The 21,622-nt window shown below is 34.0% G+C and overlaps 2 protein-coding genes across 2 annotated transcripts; both read right to left on the bottom strand.

The window, feature by feature from the left end:
* Positions 1-2,851: 2,851 nt before the first annotated feature.
* On the bottom strand, positions 2,852-5,782 carry LOC118047130 (tubulin beta-4 chain). The gene is made up of 4 exons (XM_035056329.2): positions 5,630-5,782; positions 4,770-5,179; positions 4,403-4,672; positions 2,852-3,755 (listed from the first exon to the last, which is right to left on the bottom strand). Exons 2-4 carry the CDS (start codon positions 5,161-5,163, stop codon positions 3,076-3,078), a joined length of 1,344 nt encoding a protein of 447 aa, XP_034912220.1. The 5' UTR covers positions 5,164-5,179; positions 5,630-5,782; the 3' UTR covers positions 2,852-3,075.
* A 7,172-nt stretch (positions 5,783-12,954) lies between these two features.
* On the bottom strand, positions 12,955-15,684 carry LOC118047126 (uncharacterized). The gene is made up of 3 exons (XM_035056324.2): positions 14,880-15,684; positions 14,189-14,352; positions 12,955-14,112 (listed from the first exon to the last, which is right to left on the bottom strand). The coding sequence occupies exons 1-3, from the start codon at positions 15,496-15,498 to the stop codon at positions 13,039-13,041; spliced, it is 1,857 nt and encodes a 618-aa protein (XP_034912215.1). The 5' UTR covers positions 15,499-15,684; the 3' UTR covers positions 12,955-13,038.
* Positions 15,685-21,622: the final 5,938 nt, after the last annotated feature.

Below are 21,622 nucleotides of genomic sequence, written 5' to 3'. Positions count from 1 at the left end.
AAGAGAGAGAGGGACAAAGAGATAAGGATACTAATTTACATGTAAATTTAAAAAATAGAGATAAAATCATAAAAAATTATTAATTTAAAAAAATAAAAAATAAAAAGAGAGAGAGCGTAAAGACCAACCCTTGGCCCTTTTTGTTAGGGCTCACGCTTTAATCTTTTATGTTTACAACTATAATGGACGGCATGCCGCCTACCTCAATTTTTTCTAGAAAAAAAATTCAAATAACACATCGTTTGATTTGTCTACATTTCTATCATTATGGTGATTGAAAAATCAAAACTTAAGTTTTTTTACCCAAAAACCTATTTTTCAACTTGTTTTTTAGTCAAAAGACATATAAAGTATTGTAGTAATCACGATAAATCTATCTATGACCTCAAAAAATCACTCCAAGAATTAAAATCAACTCGAGCTCAAATCTATTTTTTCACAAACTTTAAAGGTAAAAAACAAAATGCCTAATACGAAATGTCCTCATCAAATAAAATCATTTAACATAAATATCGTTTGTTTTTGTTGCCTAAATTGGTGTCAACAATATTTTTTTTCTCTCGACCACCAGAATTTGATGACATCTCTCTCTTCTCTCTCGACTAGAGACTGAAAAATAACAAAACTAAATTTTTATACCAAAATTGAATTAAAATATATTGAGGTACTGAAATTGTATAATTTTCATGATTTTTTAAGTTTAAGAACCAAAAGGTATCTTTTGCGAAACTTATAGTATGTAGTTCATATTTTATGTCTTTTTCATTTTGGTCCATCTTTTTTTAATCCTATTTTTTCATAAAAAATCAAAATCAATTAGTTTACTATTAGAACTAAATCATTGAAAAAATAAACAAGAATCAAATTAAAAATATATACAAAATTTTACACAACTCATTGACAAATACTCTAAAACGCGTGGGGAAAGTATTGTAGCTTTCCTCACATGTATTTTTTTTTTTCATTTTTTTTGTGTTGTCTTTCTTCTTCTTCTTCTTTTTGTCTTTCCCCATATTTGTTTTTTTTTTTTTTCCCTTTTTTTTGGGTTTTACATGTTTTTTTTTCTTTTTTTTTCCCAATATTGCTGTTTTTTTTATTTTAGTGTTGTTTTTTTTTTTTAATTATCTTTGTCGATCTTTTTTTAATATTGAATTAGTTGAAAATTTAGTTATGTAGTTTTTTTATTTAAAACATTATGAATTACTATAATGTTTCCCTATATGTTTTTTTTTTTCAAAATGGTCTTTGTCAAAAAAAAATTTCATATTAAGCTAGTTAAGAATTTTGTTTCGTAGTTTTTTTCTTTAAAATATCATGGATTGTTGCAATGTTTCCCTACATGGTTTTTTGTTTTGCTAAAGTGTTTCCCCACGTGTTTTGTTTTTCAAAATTATCCTTGTTGATTTTTTTTAATATTGAGCTAGTTGAGAATCTAGCTTTAACTTTCCTCACATTTTTTTTTCCATTTTTTTTGCTTTTTTTTTCCAAAATTGTCTTGTTCTTTTTTCCATTTTTTTGTGTTTTGTTTTCAGAATTGTTTTTGTTGATTTTTTTTTTTAATATAGAGTTGGTTGAGAATTTAGTTGTGTAGTTTTTTTTTTAAAAAAAAGACTTTATAGATTGCTACAGTGTTTCCCCACATAGTTTTTTAAAATAATTTTCTTATGTTTTTTTTTCAGAATTGTCTTTGTCGATTTTTTTTTTTTCATATTGAGCTGGTTGAGAATTTAGCTTTGTAGTTTTTTTTTTTTACAACACCATGGATTGCTACATTATTCCCCCACATGATTTTTTTTTTTTATGAATTTTTTCAAAATTATCTTTCTTGATTTTATTATTTTTAATATTGAGCTGATTAAAAATTATAATTATAGATTTCTTTATGAAATACTATAGATTACTACCTGTTTCCCTGCATAGTTTTTTTTTTCTTTTATTTTTTTTGTTATGAATTTTTTCAAAAATTTTTGTATTCATTTTATTAATTAAATATTAATTTAGTTAAAAATTTAGTTTTGTAGTTTTTTTTAAAAAAAATATTATGAATTATAATAATTATTTTCCATATAATTTTTATTTTTATTTTTTCTACAAACCTATAACACCAGACAAGCATGTACTGATGCGTGAAAGATAAACAGTGGAGCCCTGCATGCTGAACAACACACGCTTTTAAACAGTGGAGCCCTGCATGCTGAACAGCACACGCTTTTATAGTAGAGTAATGCTTAATAATTGAGGAAACAGACGAGAAGAAAATAGAGTCTGGTGGGGACACCTGACAGGTCCCTTTGAATATATATAGAGTTGCAGACTCACATGTTACGCCAAAAGGACGGAAATCTGGTGTAACTTAATTGAATGGTCTGATGCTAGCTGTGAGGCTATTATTCTCTCTTGTTCTTCCAAGCTATCATATAGGTGATAAAATGCTAAAGAACTACTGCCAAGGAAACACGTTGCTTCACATGGAGTCTCTCTCTCCTCCAGGATCCTGCTGTGCTGCGTTGACCATTTTATTTCCGTGCACCTTATTTTGTCCAGAAACATTTGCCTTGGATTTATGCCGTTTCCTTTGCACTCCCTTCGTGTCTTTTCCTTCTCCAGTTTTCAACTGAAGAATTTGCATCGGCATTTTAACAGCGGTAGATGTCTTCCATCATCTTTTTTTTTTATGAGACCATTAATTAACCGTTTATTTTCAAAATACGTACTAGCCTGAAAAGCATTCTTGGCTGTAACAGTGTCTTCTTACCTGTCCTGCGTCCTCCACCATCAACGCTGCCTAAACAATCATGTGGTGTTCTATTTTCGACGACTGCTAGGACCAGAGGCAAGAGTAACGCGAGAATTCAGAAACAAATATGAATAGTAACACAACCCAACCCAAATCAACCTCGTTATATTTAACAAATATTACAGCTAGAAGGAAAAGCAAGCACTATTCCAACTCTACAATCCATACACTACTCTCCGTTGGAAACCGGAAATTCACCCATAACCAATTAAAAGAGTACACACATTTATGCAGCAAGACTGCAAAATGGGTCGCCGGACCGGACCGCTCACACTTCTTTACATCTCAGCAGCCTCTTCTTCCTCCTCATCCTCGTAGTCAATATCATCCTCAGCAGTTGCATCCTGGTATTGCTGATATTCAGACACGAGGTCATTCATGTTGCTTTCAGCCTCGGTGAACTCCATCTCATCCATGCCTTCCCCCGTGTACCAGTGCAAGAAAGCCTTCCTCCTGAACATAGCTGTGAATTGCTCGCTCACACGCCTGAACATCTCCTGGATGGAGGTTGAGTTTCCGATGAAGGTGGATGCCATTGCAAGCCCTATTGGAGGAATATCACACACGCTGGACTTGACATTGTTTGGAATCCATTCCACAAAGTAGGATGAATTCTTGTTTTGGACATTGATCATCTGTTCATCAACTTCTTTGGTGCTCATCTTACCCCTGAACATGGCTGAGGCAGTCAGATAGCGACCATGGCGTGGGTCTGCAGCGCACATCATGTTCTTGGAATCCCACATCTGCTGGGTGAGTTCTGGGACAGTTAGTGCCCGGTACTGCTGAGAACCACGTGAAGTCAGAGGAGCAAATCCAACCATGAAGAAGTGCAAACGGGGGAAGGGGATGAGGTTCACTGCAAGCTTCCTAAGATCAGAGTTAAGCTGCCCAGGAAACCTCAGGCAGCAAGTGACACCACTCATTGTTGCAGAAATCAGATGATTGAGGTCACCAACTGCAACAATTGTCAACAACCCAAAGTTATTCAAGCATTTTTTAAAATCTCATCTAAAGCAAAAATCATTTTGAAAAGCAACATTTACCACACTTCCAACCAAAATAAGGGGCACGACCACATTTTATAAAGTACATTACAACAAGCAGATAGAGGGAGTAAGATACAGCTTGCAAAAAGCCAAAATTCGTAATTAAGAAACTGTCAAAGCAAGAGGAAAACCGCAGATGAAATCATCACCTCAGAACATCAAAGCAACTAAACTAGGCCGCCTTGTAAGCAAGTGGAGAATATAAACAAACAACAAGGGAAATGAGGAAGTGTCCAAGCTAATACATAAATGCTATTATACATGACCAAGCAGTGTAGACCAGGTGTTCAGCAGAAAGGAACAATGACACATAATTAAACCATGCACATCCATCTCAATCTTGATTTCAAGCCTTGATAAAGATATATATTTCAGACAATCAGATAACAAAACCCGAACCCGCCAACCCCAGCCTAATGCAAGTTTATGAAAACAAATTATGGCTTAATCAGAATTGGATCACAAAAATCCGAATGTGTTAGGCACCAAAACAAGCATGCTACTAAATTTGTGTAACAAACACGTAAAGCTAGTTTTAAGACCAAAATGCACTTACAGCTAGGAGTAGTCAACTTGAGAGTCCTGAAGCAAATATCATACAAGGCCTCATTGTCAAGCACCATACACTCATCAGCGTTCTCAACCAACTGATGAACAGAAAGGGTGGCGTTATATGGCTCCACAACAGTATCAGAAACCTTGGGTGATGGAAACACAGAGAAAGTGAGCATCATTCTATCAGGGTATTCCTCTCTGATCTTAGAAATCAGAAGAGTCCCCATCCCAGAACCAGTTCCTCCACCGAGTGAGTGGCAAACTTGAAATCCTACACGTAATAAAGAAAATTCATTAATAACTACTCGAAAATTTTAAAAATCAAATTTGCCGAACAACAACCATTCATCGCACATAACAACACATACCTTGAAGACAGTCACAATTCTCCGCCTCCTTCCTCACAACATCAAGAACCGAATCAATCAACTCCGCACCCTCAGTATAATGACCCTTGGCCCAGTTGTTTCCAGCGCCAGACTGTCCAAACACAAAGTTATCAGGCCTAAAGATCTGGCCATAGGGACCAGTCCTCACACTGTCCATAGTACCAGGCTCAAGATCCATAAGCACAGCGCGAGGGACAAATCGTCCGCATGAGGCCTCATTGTAATAAACATTGACACGCTCCAATTGAAGGTCAGAGGATCCAGTGTATTTTCCAGTGGGATCAATTCCATGCTCAGCGCAAACAACCTCCCAGAACTTGGAACCGATTTGGTTACCGCATTGTCCTCCTTGAACGTGAAGGATTTCTCTCATTTTTTATGTTATATTTCTGCAGAAATAAAAAAGGCAAGCCGGATAAAAAATATTAAGCACTCTCGGAAAAAAAAATTGCACGGAGACATCAGATCCGAGACTCTATTTAAAAGTACGATTTTGATTTTAAAAAAAAAAACAGCAGGCGAAATTCGAAACAAATTTCACATCCTCGAAGGAGAAGATACTGTTGGCAAAGAACAATTAAATTACTAAAAATAGCGGAGATAAACACACTAGTAGCTTAAAACAGAGTGTTGTCACCGATCCAGCCTGTTTGGTTTATGAGAAAATGCAAGCAAATGAAAGCCGCGACAACTAAGAAAACAAAGCATTGAATCCACAAGTTCAAATCGGAAAGATAGAACAGAATGAATTCAGCTTTTTGCGGTTTCTCTATGTTCTTTCTCGGTATCCAGACGGACTTGAAATGAGAGAGGAATCAGATCTGGAAATGAAAACTCACCGTTGAGAAATCAGAAAACGGTGTGACAGGGAGGCGCTTCCGGTGAGGATTCCGGCGATCGAGTGAGAGTTAGCCTCGATCTAGCAAGTGAGAGGGAGCGGGAGAGGAGTGTAGTGCAGGGATGGTAAAATCCGTGCGTATATAAAAAGAAGGTCAGGAGCAAGCTGTGTGAATCGGACGGCTATGATTGTTTCCCTCTCTTTTTCTTTTGGCCCGTTAGATGCCGTTTGATAGTGACTAGATACGGTCCGAGCTAAGCTGCCAGTAAGACTTGAGTTATTCACTTAATTATGTTTAATAAATTTTATCAATTTAATTAATATAAATTAAAAAATACAATGATAAAAAAAATTATCCATATAAAAAATAATAGAAAAACCCAACTTCAGCACATTCAGGTTAGCATGTTAAATTTATGATCTAATTATCATATCAAGGTTACCTTATCAAAAACATACAAAATAAATTTATGGAGTTCAGTTACCCAACAATTTAATATTAAAAGATGATATTGGTGAGAAAGCATTTTAAAAAAAAAACAAAAAAATCCAAGTTAACTCAATAATATTATGATAATGATCATATAATTGGGATAATTTCTTGAAAATATTTAAAAAAAAACAACATGAAGACCAATTCCCTGTATATTAAATCTTGAAGAATAAAATTTTTTTAAAAAAATCCAATATATGTTAACCTTTAAAATCCATGGCTCGAGTCTTGAGTATGGGACTAACCCCGCAAAAAGCAAACCTTAAAAAATTACAAAGCAATAATTTAAATCATTAATATATTAAGGGATAAAATTGAAAAAAAAAACTAAATAACAATTAAAAAAATAGGGGTTATATTTTATATAAAAATAATTTAAAATCAAATGTTGCAGGACAAGATTGAAAAAAATCAATTAGAAAAATAAAAAAATAAGGACTGAGTCTGATATAAAAATTAAATGAAACTAAATAAAGAGGGGCAAAAGAAAATAAAACATTCAATAAAAAAAATTGTAATTAAAAATAAAAAATAAATTAAATAACCCCTCTATATTTTTACAATGAAAAAAAAAAAAGGATAAAAAAAAATTTGTTAGTGCTCATCCACCGCACCCCATGTATATGCCTGGCAGCAACATAAAAAAGATGGAGAGGCGTTTCTAACATCATCATGAAAGGCAACGATCGAAAGTAAATGACGCCACATGTACCACCCATATGCACACACTAACAAATTTTCTTTGTTTTAATAGGATTCATTTTAAGCAAAAGACCAAGTCACCCCTATAAGCTTATCTATCAAGGAAAAAAAAAACAATTTAAAAAGATAAAAAAAAAAAACCTTTGGATGCAAGCTTAACCAATCTTGTTTTTTAAAGGTAATGTATTTATGGTGTGCTTTTAAAAGGTAACCTTTTACATTTTATATACAACTTAAACATATACACTGTTATTTTTTTTATAATAAATAAGGCAATGAATTTCCATGTTGATGCTCGAAACTCAATGAATATTATATAAATATCTAAGTTTTTTATCTTATAAATAATAGAAAACGTGTACATATAAAGAATCTAATCTATAGAGTATAGACCGTTGCCATCCCAATTATTATTACGTATGTTTTTCCCCTCTCAACGAATCAATAGCCAAGAGTGTCCGGAAAGGGTGGAAAGTGGAGGGAAAGAAAATGAGGGGGGAAATGCAATTTTCAAGATATTTTCTGTTGTTGGGGAGTATAAAAGAGACTGCGGGGAAAATAAATCCTGCGATGGCCCACGTAAACCTTTCTCTAAAGTGGAAGTAACACCTAACAAAATAACAATTTTATCATTTATAAATGTGATTTTAACTTTATTGACAATTATTTTCTTTCACTCCTCATTATTTAAATTAGTCTGATTCCACGTGTTACACTACATGATAGAGTTTTTTTTTTCTCGGCTTCAAAAAAACGTGAGGGATGTTAATGTTTTTTTTATGATATTTAAAAATTTTAACTACAAACTAAAAAATTTATAATACAATAAATTAAAAGTTTTATATGTTAATAAATTATAATAAATTTATGAATTATTAGTCGAAGATTGAGCTAGAAAACCGAGACATGGATGTTATTTCCTATAAAAAAATTATGAATATTTATTACAGTTTTAAATTATTTTTTAAAATTTTAATTGGTTTGAATTAATATAATTAAATTTTATTTTGTTAAATTAAACATTAAACAACATTAAAATCTATTATTAACACAACGAGAGCCTTATATAAAGTAAAAAATAATTGAATTAAATTTCAACTCAATATAAAATGATTAAATTACGAATAAAAAAATGATAAAAAAAAAATATAGTGAAACATAAAATATGGATTGTGTCTTTACTTGATGTTGCATTTTTTTATATATATTTTATCTATCTCGTATTATTTAACATGTTCATAATTATAAATATTGTTTTATGATTCTTCGATGTTAATTTTGAAATACCAAATTAATTATTAAATGGAAAGCAAAAGAGCCTATGCAAATGAAAAAAGTTTGAAGCCTCCAGTAAAAAAAGACGTAAATGGAAAATAAAAGATTTGAGGTGCTATCAAAAAGTTTGAAGGACCAATCCAGAAAACAAAAAAGGAAGGAATGGTGGAAAAGAAAGGAAAAGAAAAAGATTCATTATTAACATGAAAAGTTTTTCCTCACCAATTATTTTAATTATATTGATAATTTCTTTCGTTCATATCAAGGTTATCAATTTCGTTGTTTTGTTTTTTCAATTGGAATGAAATGTTTTAATTTCGGAGTGCTTCGATATGTTGTTTTGAAGTTGTATTATTCACACACACATATATATTCAACAAACATGATTCAAATTCAAAATAAATTAATTATAAATTACGCAATACAAACATAATGTCAAAAAAATATAATTTCAAAATTTAAAATATTTCTAAATATTCAAGATTAAATAGATCTTTAACTTAAATTAATTCAACTTAAACAAAATATCAAAATATTATGAAATTAAAATGTTTTAATACAAATATTTTTAAATATTAAGCTAGGTCAATGTTATCAAGGCTAATGGGATCTAAAACATCCATTGTTTTGCTCAAATTCCTACAAAGTGTAAACTTGAAAAGAAAAAAAAACATGAATATAAATCATATATATTAGTGATAAATCTAATTTTAAAAAATTAATATCATTATTAATGAAAATAGTAATAATAATTTTCAATATTATTATTTATATTATTGTTATTGAAAATAGTAATGAAAAAATAACTTTTTATACTTGGGTGATTTAATTAATTAAATTGAACCAGGTTCAATTTGATTCAATAATTTTTTAAAACCAAAACGGAACATGTAAAATGAAACCGGAAAATTCTGGACAGAATTTAGCTGAAAAATCCAAAACAGATCAAGATTTGAAATGAGATAAAAATTATTCTATTTTTGAATTGGTATAAAATATTTCGGCTATTTCGGATGAAACGAAACGAAATTGAGAACCTTTGTTCATGCTTTATTTCCCTTCATTCACCACCCTCGTCCAAACAAGAGGATGAAAATACAGATCCTTTCCCCCTATTTTCTTTCCTTTCCTTCAATCCCCCCCCCCTCCACTGTATTTCCTGTCCCATTTTTTCTTCGTATCTCCATTTATCTTCCTAAAATATAGTTTTAATCACAAAATAACCATAATTCTTTTCCCATCCCATGGGACCGGGTGCACGATGGTCATTTTACCTGCAAATGATCAGCTCTTGATTAGCAGGGTTTGTTCATTTCTGTGGGATCTTTATGTCTGTTCACAGAGGAAGGGGTAATTGCCAAGAGCATTTATTAAGCATAATGATTATCGGTTAAACTCTCTGATTAAAAGTTGTTGCTGACTCAAATAAGATATTAAAGGGAGAGATCAGATGCTTGTTGATGAATCTACCTCGAAATAGCAGAAAGGGACAACCCAGACAAAAATGGTGGGGAGGAGCTTTGCTGGAAGGTGCCACGTGAGATAGCGACGTGGCCATGTGACATGCCAACAACTCTCACTTGCCTAGCTCCCTGATATCACACTCACCTCACGGTTAACTATCTGTACGCGTCGGTACCTTCCACTGAAGTGTGGCCACATGATACGGCCCCGTTCTTGCTTAGATTTCCAGCTAAGCATTCCTCCAAGCTGCTCGTCTGGACCTAATATTATGATAGTTATTATTTAAATAAAAAACGTTTTTAAAAACAATTACTACTGTATCACCAATTAATTTAGTCGAAAAACACCCATAACACATGGTCAGTAATTTATGGCCCATGGTCAATGATCTGTGTATGTTTATGCCCTTCATTTCCAGGCTGGTAATATTTCCTCTGTCGGGACATTAGATGGCAAGAGATTTAGGAGCGTTAGAGGGTGAGTTTTAATTTGTATTTTTTGTTATTTTTTTTAAATAATTATTTTTAAATTATTTTTAATAATTTTAGATTTTGATGTATTAATATTAAAAATAAAATTTTAAAAATAAATAAATATATTTTAAATAAAAAATATTTTAAAAAATAATTACTAGTCCAACTTACAAAGTATAGTAAAGTATATGTTGTCAACTAATTTTCTTACTCCAGGTAATATTTCCGAGATAGTAGAGGGCAAGAGATGTAGTTTGTGTGAATTAAATTTCTTATTTCGGGTTAAAATACAGTATTTGATATTACTTTTCTTCTTTTTCCTCTTTGCCCCAAAAAAACATGGTGTGAATAAGAAAATTCATGTTATTCTTTTATTTTATCTTGATATTTGATTTAGTTTTTTTAGTTTTGATTATATGATTTTTATCTTAATTTATTTTGTATTTTTTTTAATTTTATAATTTAATATTGAAATTTTATTCTTCTTATTTTTTTCTATTTTAGACTTGATTCATTTTTTTTTTATTTTAAGTTTTTGTTTTGAATTCTTTTGTGAAATGTTGGGATTTTTTTTCCTTTCAATTTTTCTCTTGAATCAATTAATTTTATTTACCCACGTGGTTTTTTTATTTAGCATTTAACCCTCGTTCTTTTATATTATTATTTTTTAGGACCTTTTATCAAATTGATTTTATTTATCCTCTAACTTTGAAATGTTATTTTTCCTCTATTTTTGTTTTGATATCAAATTTGATTTTTATTATTTTGATTTTAAATTCTTAATATGATTTCTTCTGTGAAATGTTTTTTTTTTTTAATTTCACCATTAAATCAATCAATATCCTTTTCACCCTGATTTTTTTGTAGAACATTTAGTTTTTGTTATTTTATATTACTCATTTTACTTGGGGACTTTTGTTAAAAAAATTTAATTTCATTAGTTGATATCAAGTTTGTTGCAAATTAAGATTTATGGTTATTGTCAGTCAGTAAAGTTACACCAAGCTCATGAACGAGAAAATGAGTTTGAAAGGTTAACTTGAATAATATTAGGTTTTTTATCTTTCAATACTTTGCATCCCATCCTTTTTTTTATGCTTCTTAAAAATTTATCAAGGTCTCGTGCAGGGCTACATAACGACAAGTGTATTCGGATTTGCTTGGGTCATTTCTTTCCCTTTTATTTTTTATTTTCTTTGTGTTGCCCTTGGTTAGATTGAAATGTATTTTCTTTATCATTTTATTTTTAATCATAATTTTTTACTATTATCACTCATTTTTGTTTCTCTGTACCATGCATCTAATGTTGTGGAATAAAATACTCTTATTTAACCCACCCAGGTTTATGACCAAGATCCTGTTTTTTTCTTGCTTTTTTAAAACATGTCTGTTGTCTCTTGATTTTTTTAATATTAAGATTTTTTTTTTCAGCCCACAACATAGCCGGGTCACGGAGGAGTACCACTATAATTCCTCCACCAAGACTAAATAGAAAAAGCTCTCGGTGTGTCTCTGCACGACCACTCAGCCCAGATGTCCTTCAAGGCCACCATACATGCTCATGGCCGTCTTAACACGTTGTTCGTTCTTAGATTTGCTTCGGTTGGGCCATAAATCCAAAGTCCACTGTCAAATCCCAGCATGACAATAACATACAAGTATCTTTTGTTTATTATAGGAATCAAGATCAGTAGTATAAAACGAGATTAATTAAATACAAGAATTCACCCCAAGAACTGAAATTCTGAGAGCGTTGTCACTGTCATATTTTGGTCTGAAAATAGCAGATACGATAATTAAGAAACCAGCAAAAAAGCAAATGGAGCTTGTCGTTTCATTTGACCGAACGCACGTTTGGCTTTTGGAATGCACTACCATTTTTTGAACATCCGAAGCACGAGGATCAAAATCAGGTGGAGCTTAAGCTTTTCAAAGCAAGCTGTATGGGTATAATCCTTGTTCCTTCTTCTTCCAAGAGATAATGTCCATAGCTACATAAATTGCTGACAATTCAGCAGGTAGCACGTTATTTCACATGGAGTTTATCTGTCTTGCAAGATTCATTGCCAGGTCTTGCTGTCCTGAACATTATTTTTTCTTCTTTTCCCGTTTCTTCCGATCTTGCAAGGAACAAATTAATCTACGCATCTAAATAAAAAAGCAAGAGGGCATGTTGCAGTTTACCATCTGCAGCAGACATTGGAGCTATCATGCCGTCCATTTTTTCCTGCCTGTAAACGCCACCTGACGGAGAGCATAGGAGGAGCCATTTGTGCGTACAGTGGAGACAGTGTTCCTTTGTAGATCCAAGTGACTAGAAACCAAATACAGGAAAGCCACCATTTGTCTCATATTCCACTATATTATTTCATGTGATTGTGGTAACTGTCATATAATAAATGTCATGCTCTTGGACATCTTGGCAAGTATCATTTCTATGGTTGGTTCAAGAGTTATGCCAAAGTGTAGACCTCTATTTTGTGTTATTTGTTAGATTTATGACTTTATGTTATAGATTATTGTTTTGTTCATGATGGAATAGGATTTATAAAAATGTTTTTTAATTAGCTCAAGCATGTTTTAATAATAGTCAGACCTTGAAGAGACGATGAAAACACACTTTGGACCCAAGCAATGGTTATGGGCTCAGGCACATACCAACACCCATAGGATTCGATGTAGCACCCTAGCCCAGTCTTTGAGTGCATGCCAAGTGTCCCTGTGGGCTTGAGCTACACCCTCGAGCCTGGTGTCGGGACCTAGCCAAGGTGTGGCGCCCCACGAGCACCCGAGCTCAAACATTGGGAGCCCGCCACAGTGCAGATAAGTTTGGAGCTGCGATGTTTCACCAAGGGCAATTACTTTCTTTTAATTGTTCCAAAAATTTATAATACAACATAGGTTACATTTGGTATGAAATGCGTGCAAAAGAATATCAGTAATATTTCAACGTATTGTACAAAGAAAATCGGTTAAACAAAATCTGTCCAGCACTAAATGCTATTATGACTCATGACAAACAACAGCAGTGCAAGAAGAGTCACCATCTACAACCCACAAACCCAATCCTTGAAGCCGCCTTTGAATCAAATCCAGACTCGTGTCTGTAGACCAATAAACCATTTTCTTCCCAGCCTCCAAAGATGATTGGTTAAAAGCATTGGCACGAATCTGGATGCCAATGCTTGCCTCATCAACCCTGAGAATTCCTGCACCATTCTGTTCCAAGAATTTCACCACAAAGTATACAAAATTTGTGCTCTCTCCCTGTAACGAACCCTTACCTATTGTGGCAGCTACCTTCTTCAGGAGATCAGCCCAAATTTCTTGAGCAGAAGAAGAGCTCCTGACAAAGAAAAACCCCAAGCTCTTCCCAGCACACAAGTCACTGGAAGGATTAATGAACTCTTGAACTTTACTGAGGAAAAGCACGTTTGCATCCACTGTCAAAGAATCATACCCATCTTCTAAACACTTCTTGATTACATAAGCATTCACTAAAACGTTCTTCATCAGCTCTGCACTGGAGTGCTGAAATCCCATTACTCTCTGTGCTCTAAGATAATTGAAAAACTGGTCAGCATCAATCACAGGATGCCCTCTTCTAGCAAGATCGAATAGAAGGTCAGACCCAGGGCCTATCAATATATAGTTCCTTATACTTAGCCTCTCCAAGTGGCAAAGCATGTTCCTCGTGATTGTGCCTGATTCCCCTAATATAGTCACAAGCAGAACACTCCGATCTTTCTGCACAGTCCGAAGAATAGACCCAACTTCATCCAAGGTCCTTCCAACCCTTCCAGAAAGAACTTCTCTAAAGCAGTAATCATACCATTTCAGATTACTCAGTGGTTGCATTTCCAGTAAGTTGAAGTCAAGAGAACTTCCGTCCAGTAATTGGGAGTCAGGTCCAGCAGTTTTCCCATAGTTAACACCAGCATCCCTGTGAGAGACACTGAGTGCTCTCTCATGCTGAAAATTTGTGTAGATATTAAAATAACCTCTAGAGTAGATGAATTTAATGAACCAAGGAGTCCAGATTCTTTCTCCCATCCTTTTGTACCACCCATTTGTCACCTGCATGACATTAGATTTAGACAGAAAAAAAAATCAACCAGCAAACGTGAAGAGGGGGGGGGGGTCATAAGATTACCATTCCATCAAGAAATGGCTTGATGCCCTTGGATTTGTGCAGATCATACCACAACCTAAACTCTTTCCAAGGTTTCGGAAAGAGAATCTGACCCCAAGTACCAACCAATTGGTACAAGAAAAGACGTGTTTCACTATCCAAATGTATTTTGTTTCCATGTTTACCTGTAACCAGCAACCAGATCGATCAAAACCACTCTCCAAAGGATAAAAAAGAAAAATATGGCCAAGGGTAAGTAATAGGGTTGTAGAATCAACACGATTTTTATAAGAATGCTCAACTAAGAGAAGAAGAAAATTGCATGTTGCACATTCTACCAACAACAAAACTAATGCGTCTTGGTTTAGATGTCATTGTAATTCATAGACATCATAGTGGAATCAGAAAAAAATGTATGGATCAGCTTGCTTCACACATGCTTATGCATTTGCAAATCAAATTTAAATTTTTTAAAGCTCGCATCCGATCAACATAAATCTCAGCCATAAGCAAAATATTGAAAAGATTTCAGCCTAGCAATTAACTCACTACCCCCAGAGTTCATTTTTAACATAATGCAAGGCCTTCACACACTAATTCTAAAGCAACGAGCATCACTACATCACCATAAAACCCGAAAAAACAAATAAAAAACCTATAAGCCCCATCATTAAACAAATAAAAAAAGACATGAAACAGAAGAAAATAGTACCTGGGACAAACCTTGGACGCTGAAGTGAAGCGCCATAGACAGAAGGACTAAAATTCGACGCGTTGTAATAGTAATTAACAATCAAACCCCTCACAAATATATAAAACAGCGGCGAAACTTCCAAATCATCTTCCACAATAAACGCAAATTCATGATCTGAACTTGGCCACCAAGCTTCTAGCCATTGAGCTTGCAACCCAACATTATTAGTCCTATAATGCACAACTTTGTTTCCAAATTTCCAATCAAACCCATCGATAAAGTTCAAAACTTTTCGCGATTCCTCAAGTTTGTTATCTATAACGTTTAGGGATTCATTGGTGAGAGCAAAGTGGTCGACGTGGATGTGGAGATGGACAGTGTCTCCGCCGTAGTTGGCGGCGGAGAGGGAGTTAAGGCACCTGGAGAGTGAGTCTAGGCGGTTAAAGGCAAGAACTTTGATTAGGAACGTGAAATCTTGAGGAGTGAATTGGTGATTTGTGGTCTTGATTGAGGTGTTGATTGGGATGAAATCAGGGTTAGGGATGGTAAGAGTGGATTGGTGGAGGGAGAGCAGGATGACGGCACCAATGGAGGTGAGAATGACGGGAAGAAGTAACTTTCTTGGTGGGCCTACCATTTGCTATGCTTTTAAGATTTGAGATCAAGGGAAGGAAGGGGCATTGTAGGGGTTTACTGAGGGTTTTTCAGTTTCCGTGTTTGAGATGTTCGGACGTGAAGAAGTGAGGAAGACAGAGATCTCAAGTTTGCAGACCTTGCAGTTGATGGTTCCTTGGGCTGGGAGCCCGGAAGGGGAGGAGTTGGTGCTAAGATGAACTGGAAAACGATCGTGAAGCCCAATGCGAATATATTTGGAGGTAGGAGTCCAAATAAGTGCAGAACTAGGCTGTTCTTGATCTGGGTTTTGAGATTTTGGCAAGAACGAATTGGCCCAGATGGAGATAAGATTCACTGTGCTGCACGTCATGTAACGTCCAATTGGATTCTGTGAAAGTAAATATGAAGATTCAAAGGAATCTTTGGACTTTGGATGCCATCTTCGAGGTATTTTTACCACCATCCCGAGGGGCCTACCTGTTTTCTACATTGGATTTTTTCGAACAAGCATTGATCCTACTCCTCTTCTAATTTTATCTCTCTTGATCTTCTTCATCGCTTTTGACCACGACATATTCGAAAATAATCTGGGATCCAGTTCTCAGGGCCATGTTATAATTGATTTTGTCTCTCTTGAATTTATTCATTAACCTCGCATTTATACCTTGTTATTCACTATATGTACTAACCGTAAATAATGGTTGTATCAAGATAGATAATAAATTATGGTTGTATCATTTTGCCATGAATCAAGAGAAATAGGACTAACCGTAAAACACAGAGAATAATAAATGTGATCCAGATTTTATTTTTATCTATAATGTTACTTTATTTATTTTTGAATCACTAGGTGAGAGAGAAGAAAACTTGCTGAAAAACATAAGTAAATAAAGAAAATGATTAGTTGTGATTTCTAAAAAAAATAAATTAAGTTTAGTGTTTCAATATTTTATTCGACTATAAGAGTTGGATGATGGTGGATAATGACACTCAAATTAACTGAAAAAATAGGTTGGAGCTTTGAAAGATTTAGGGTCTATGTTGATTTTTTTTTTTATTGCTTTTAGGACTTGAAGGGCACAAATAGATTTATTGAGTTTGTATGTTATTTTTCACATGTTTTTAGGATAAAAATTTGTTGAAAATGGATTGTTTGCTCCGTGAAACGGAGAGTTTTTGCCCAGTTTTCAATTCCTTGGGCAGTCAAAAACTAGGCGAGAGAACAATACATTCTCTGCCTCGACAGATGATAAACTATCTTCTTCTTTTTTTCTTAAAAAAATAAAAATAAGTAACATGCTGTTTGTTTCCTTGCTAAGATTGTGTTTGGAAACGCGTTTTTAAAAAAATTATAAGTTTTTTTTTATTAAAATTTAATATGATTTGTACTTTTTAGATTATTTTGATATACTAATATTATAAATAATTTTTAAAAAATAAAAAAATATTATTAACATATATTTCAGGACAAAAAATTATTTCAAAAAAATCACTATCACACTACTTAACAAACTCTAAATAAAAACAGAAGCAAAGGCAGATGAGTGAGCCTTGCCTCCAAGCCCGCGCCCACCTAGCTTGTTACTAGGGGGTAGATGTTGTGCCCAACCATTTCGTGTCTTTTTATTTTTATTTTGCACTATAAAAAAAACTATCATGATGATTCACCTACTCTTCAATTTTTTACAAGGCTTTAAATAAATATTATAACCTCTTATTCGAATTTTAATAATTTATTTTTTTAATTATTACTTATGAAATATAAAAAAGAACAATGTTAATAATAAATTGTTCATGAAAATTTAATTCCAATTGTATTTTTTTTTGTTTATCAAACTTTTATAGAGATTTTAAACATGATTTTAACACATTTATGATTTTTTCTCACTTTCAATCATACATAGTAACATGGACAAGTTTTTTTTAACTTGCTTCAACGATTATAAAATATTTATTTTAACATATACAATGATTTCAATTTAAAACCTTGAATAAGATAAATAAAAGATATTTAATAAAAAAAAATAATTTTAGACTTGAGAAATCTATCTTTTATGATTATTTAAAATGATTCACATTAAAAAAAACCCATTGTTTTATAATTAGATAATTATTTTTTAAAAAGTTACACAAAACTAGATATTTTAATATACATCTTTATCTTAATTTCTATACCCAATCTTTAGTTTAGACTAACAACTCTATAATTATTTATCAGTGCATTGTAATTCTCAATTTATTTTTCTAAACAAATATATTAACTTTATTTTGCAATAAAAATTTATTTTGATGAAATTATTATTTTTTAAATATATATATTTGAGTTTATTAATAATGTCAAAGAATTTCCTAAAGCATAAATATTGTTTTTTTTAACTTTCAAGAAAATTATGGTCCTGGGCATGCAAACTAGTATAACAGCTATACACGTATCCACCTTAATTTGGCAGCAACTATAAATGCGTAAATAAAGACTGCGACAGTTTTGATAGTTATGATTTTTTAAAAATAACCTTTAAAAATATTTTTAGTTGTGCTTTTTTTAAAAAATAAAATTTTAAAAACATGTATTTGATTAAAAATATTGTACAATTAATTTTTATATGTAAAATAAATAAAAAAACAGATCTATAAACATGCTATAGTTTTTCCAAAATGAAAGTTTAAATGCAATTATACGTGAATTAAAAAAAAAAAAAGAATTTTCTTAGGTGGACAGGAACAGAAGTTATGATAATACTAAACGGTAGCGTATACAGCTCTAGTCAACTAGCAGAAAGAGAAATGACGGTCCCTTCGAGAATTACTGCCTCCATGCTTACACAAAAAACAGCATCATCTCAACTGGCAACGAACTCTCCTTCTCCTGTCTCTTGTCTTTGTTATGACAGACCGATCCTTGTTCCTCAAGGATCAAGAGACACCAAGGTGTAGGACCCACCAGAGAAGGATTTTAGTCTTCTAAGCATGATGACATACACAAGCATGCTGGCCCGCGACACACCAGACTGTTGAGTATTAATGAGAGCTCAAAGAAATGTTGATGAATTGAATGAGAAGAGAGCACCTTTATTTGACGAGGACTTGGCTTTATATAGCCTGTTACATTGTAACTAAAATAACAAGAAAGTAACTGAAAAATAACAGCAAGCTAACAGTATCAGTCAAGCTAACAATAACAGTCAGTTATTCTAACTGTTTCTTAACCGACTTTCTTAACCAACAGTTAGTTATTCTAACTGTTTCATAACCGAGAAGATCCCTTCATTCCCTCCCTTAAACTAAATGCTATATAACGCAATTAGTTTACTTCTATATTCTCTATTTCACAGACTCCCATCAATCTACGAAGTTTGAGAAATTCTTCAAGCTTTAGTGGCTTAGTCATTATATCTGCGATCTGATCTTTACTCCCACAGTGTAATAATGCAATCATCCCTTCTTTGGTAAGATTTCTCAAGAAATGAAACCTTACATCAATATGTTTACTGCGACCATGCATCACTGGATTTTTGGACAGTTTGATAGTAGAACTGTTGTCACACATTATAGTCATACAACCTGTATCTGCGTGACCCAATTCCTTCAAGATTCTCTTTATCCAGATTCCTTGGCAAACACATACTGCCGCTGCTACGAATTCAGCTTCTGTGGTTGACAATGTCACAATGGGTTGTTTTTTCGAACACCATGAAACTGCACTTGAGCCCATAAGAAATACATATCCAGATGTACTTTTCCTGTCGTCCATGTCGCCAGCATAATCGCTATCTGTGAATGCTAACACTTCTCCATCTTCTCCCCTTTTGTAATGAATTCCATAGTTCACGGTTCCTTTTAAGTATCGTAGTGCTCTTTTAGCCGCCTGTAAATGAATTTCCATAGGTTTTGCCATGTATCTGCTTATGAGACAAATAATAAACATCATATCGGGCCTAGTGGCAGTCAGGTACATCAAGCTGCCCACCAATTGTTTGTAATACGTCTCATCAACGGGATTTCCATTTCCTTCTTTGCTCATCTTAGAACCCGGGACTATTGGATTCCCCACCGAATTACTCTCCATCATGCCGAACCTTTTCAAGACTTCCAACGCATATCTTCTTTGACATATATAAATGCCATCAGACTTTTGTAAAACCTCAATTCCAAGAAAGAATCTCATCTTTCCCAAATCGGACATGTCAAATTCTCTCAACATGGAATCCTTAAACTCGGACAGCATTACTTCATCATTACCAGTAAATATTAAGTCATCGACGTAAATACTTACAATGATGATTCTCCCTTCTTGATTCCTTCTTGTGAATAATGTCTGCTCACTTTCGCACCTTTGAAATCCTTCACCGATGAAATGTGCTTCAATTCGGCTAAACCATGCCCGTGGAGCCTGTTTCAATCCATACAGTGCTTTGTGTAATTTGTAAACCAGATGCTCACTACCTTTCTTTTCATATCCTCTTGGTTGCTCCACATACACATCTTCGCTTAGCTTTCCATGAAGAAAAGCTGATTTGACATCTAGTTGAGAAATTACCCAATTTTTGTGCGCCGCCAAGGCAATAATCATCCGCACCGTGTCCATCCTTGCTACTGGTGCGAAAACTTCTGTATAGTCTACTCCATATTTTTGGGAGTATCCCTTCGCCACCAAACGAGCCTTGTATTTATCAATTTTTCCATCCTCATTGTATTTCGTTTTATAGACCCATTTTACCCCAATTTTTTTTGCTCCCGTAGGTAAGTCAGTGAGCGTCCACGTGTTATTTTTTTCAATGGACTCAATCTCACTGTTCATGGCCATTCTCCAATTGCAATTCTTTATGGCTTCTTCATAAAACCAGGGGTCTGTTGATACTGCAAATGCCATCTCCGTTTCATCTTCTTGCAAATCCTCACCACTGAAATAATCACCCAACCATGCTGGAGGTTGTCTTTCCCGTGCTTGTCTTGCAATTCTCTCTTCACGGCCTGTTTCAGCTTCAGCACTGTTCCTTACTGTCTCATCCTCAACAGTAATTCCTTCTCGTCTCCCTTCATTATCAATGGGATTTAAATCTTCATCTACATCATGCTGACTGATTTCTCTCGCATCGCATGGTTCCCCATCAATTCCTTCTCTGTTTCTGTCATTTTCTTCTTCTTCCCCATTTTGATCGCCCCATTCCAATTCAGCCACTGGACCTTGTACAGTGTCCTCGTCCCACTTCCATTTCTCCTCTTCTTCGAAAATCACATCTTTGCTCACAATGATTTTCTTAGCTACAGGGTCAAAGAGTCTGTAGCCCTTTGATTCATCACTGACTCCCAATAGAACGCACATAATGCTTCTATTATCAAGCTTGGTTCTCCTTTGTTCTGGAACATGAACATGTGCCCTGCAACCAAAAACCCTAAAGTGACTTACTGAAGGTTTTTGTTCAGTCCAGGCCTCCTCTGGTGTGACCTCCTTTACAGCCAAAGTGGGACACCGATTGAGAACATAAACAGCCCAATTTACTGCCTCTGCCCAGAAAATTTTCGGCATGTTTTTGTCAGCTAACATGGATCGCACCATGTTCATCACCGTTCTGTTTTTCCTCTCTGCGACACCGTTTTGTTGTGGTGTATATGCAGTTGTCATTTGTCTCTTGATCCCATTGTTTTGGCAGAAATCGTTGAATTCATTTGACACAAATTCTCCCCCTCTGTCAGTTCGAAGGCATTTGACAGATAACCCTGTCTGTTTTTCTACCATTGATTTAAAACTTTTAAACCAATAAAAAGCCTCTGATTTCTCTGCCAAGAAGTTTACCCAAGCTTTCCTGCTGTAATCATCTATAAACAACAAAAGGTACCTTTTATTGCTGTTTGATGTGGGAGTAATCGGTCCACAGATATCGGCGTGAATGAGTTCTAATTTTTGTGTTGCTCTCCAGGTACTCTTTCTTGGAATTGGATCACGATTTTGCTTCCCCTTGATGCACTCAATGCATGCTGAGTCTGAGGCTGAAATATGAGGGAGACCGTGTACCATATTTCTGTACAACAAGGTCTTTAGACCTTTGTAGCTTAGGTGCCCATAACGTCGATGCCAGAGGGAACCCAGGTTCTGTGTTCCTGTATGAAGGCACTGTCCAACTTGTTCTTGAGAGGAGGATTCATTG

Source organism: Populus alba, chromosome 1, assembly GCF_005239225.2.
Source record: "Populus alba chromosome 1, ASM523922v2, whole genome shotgun sequence".
NCBI lineage: Eukaryota > Viridiplantae > Streptophyta > Magnoliopsida > Malpighiales > Salicaceae > Populus > Populus alba.
Note: the sequence above shows the minus strand (reverse complement) of the source record. Positions and strands in the feature narration are given on the sequence as shown.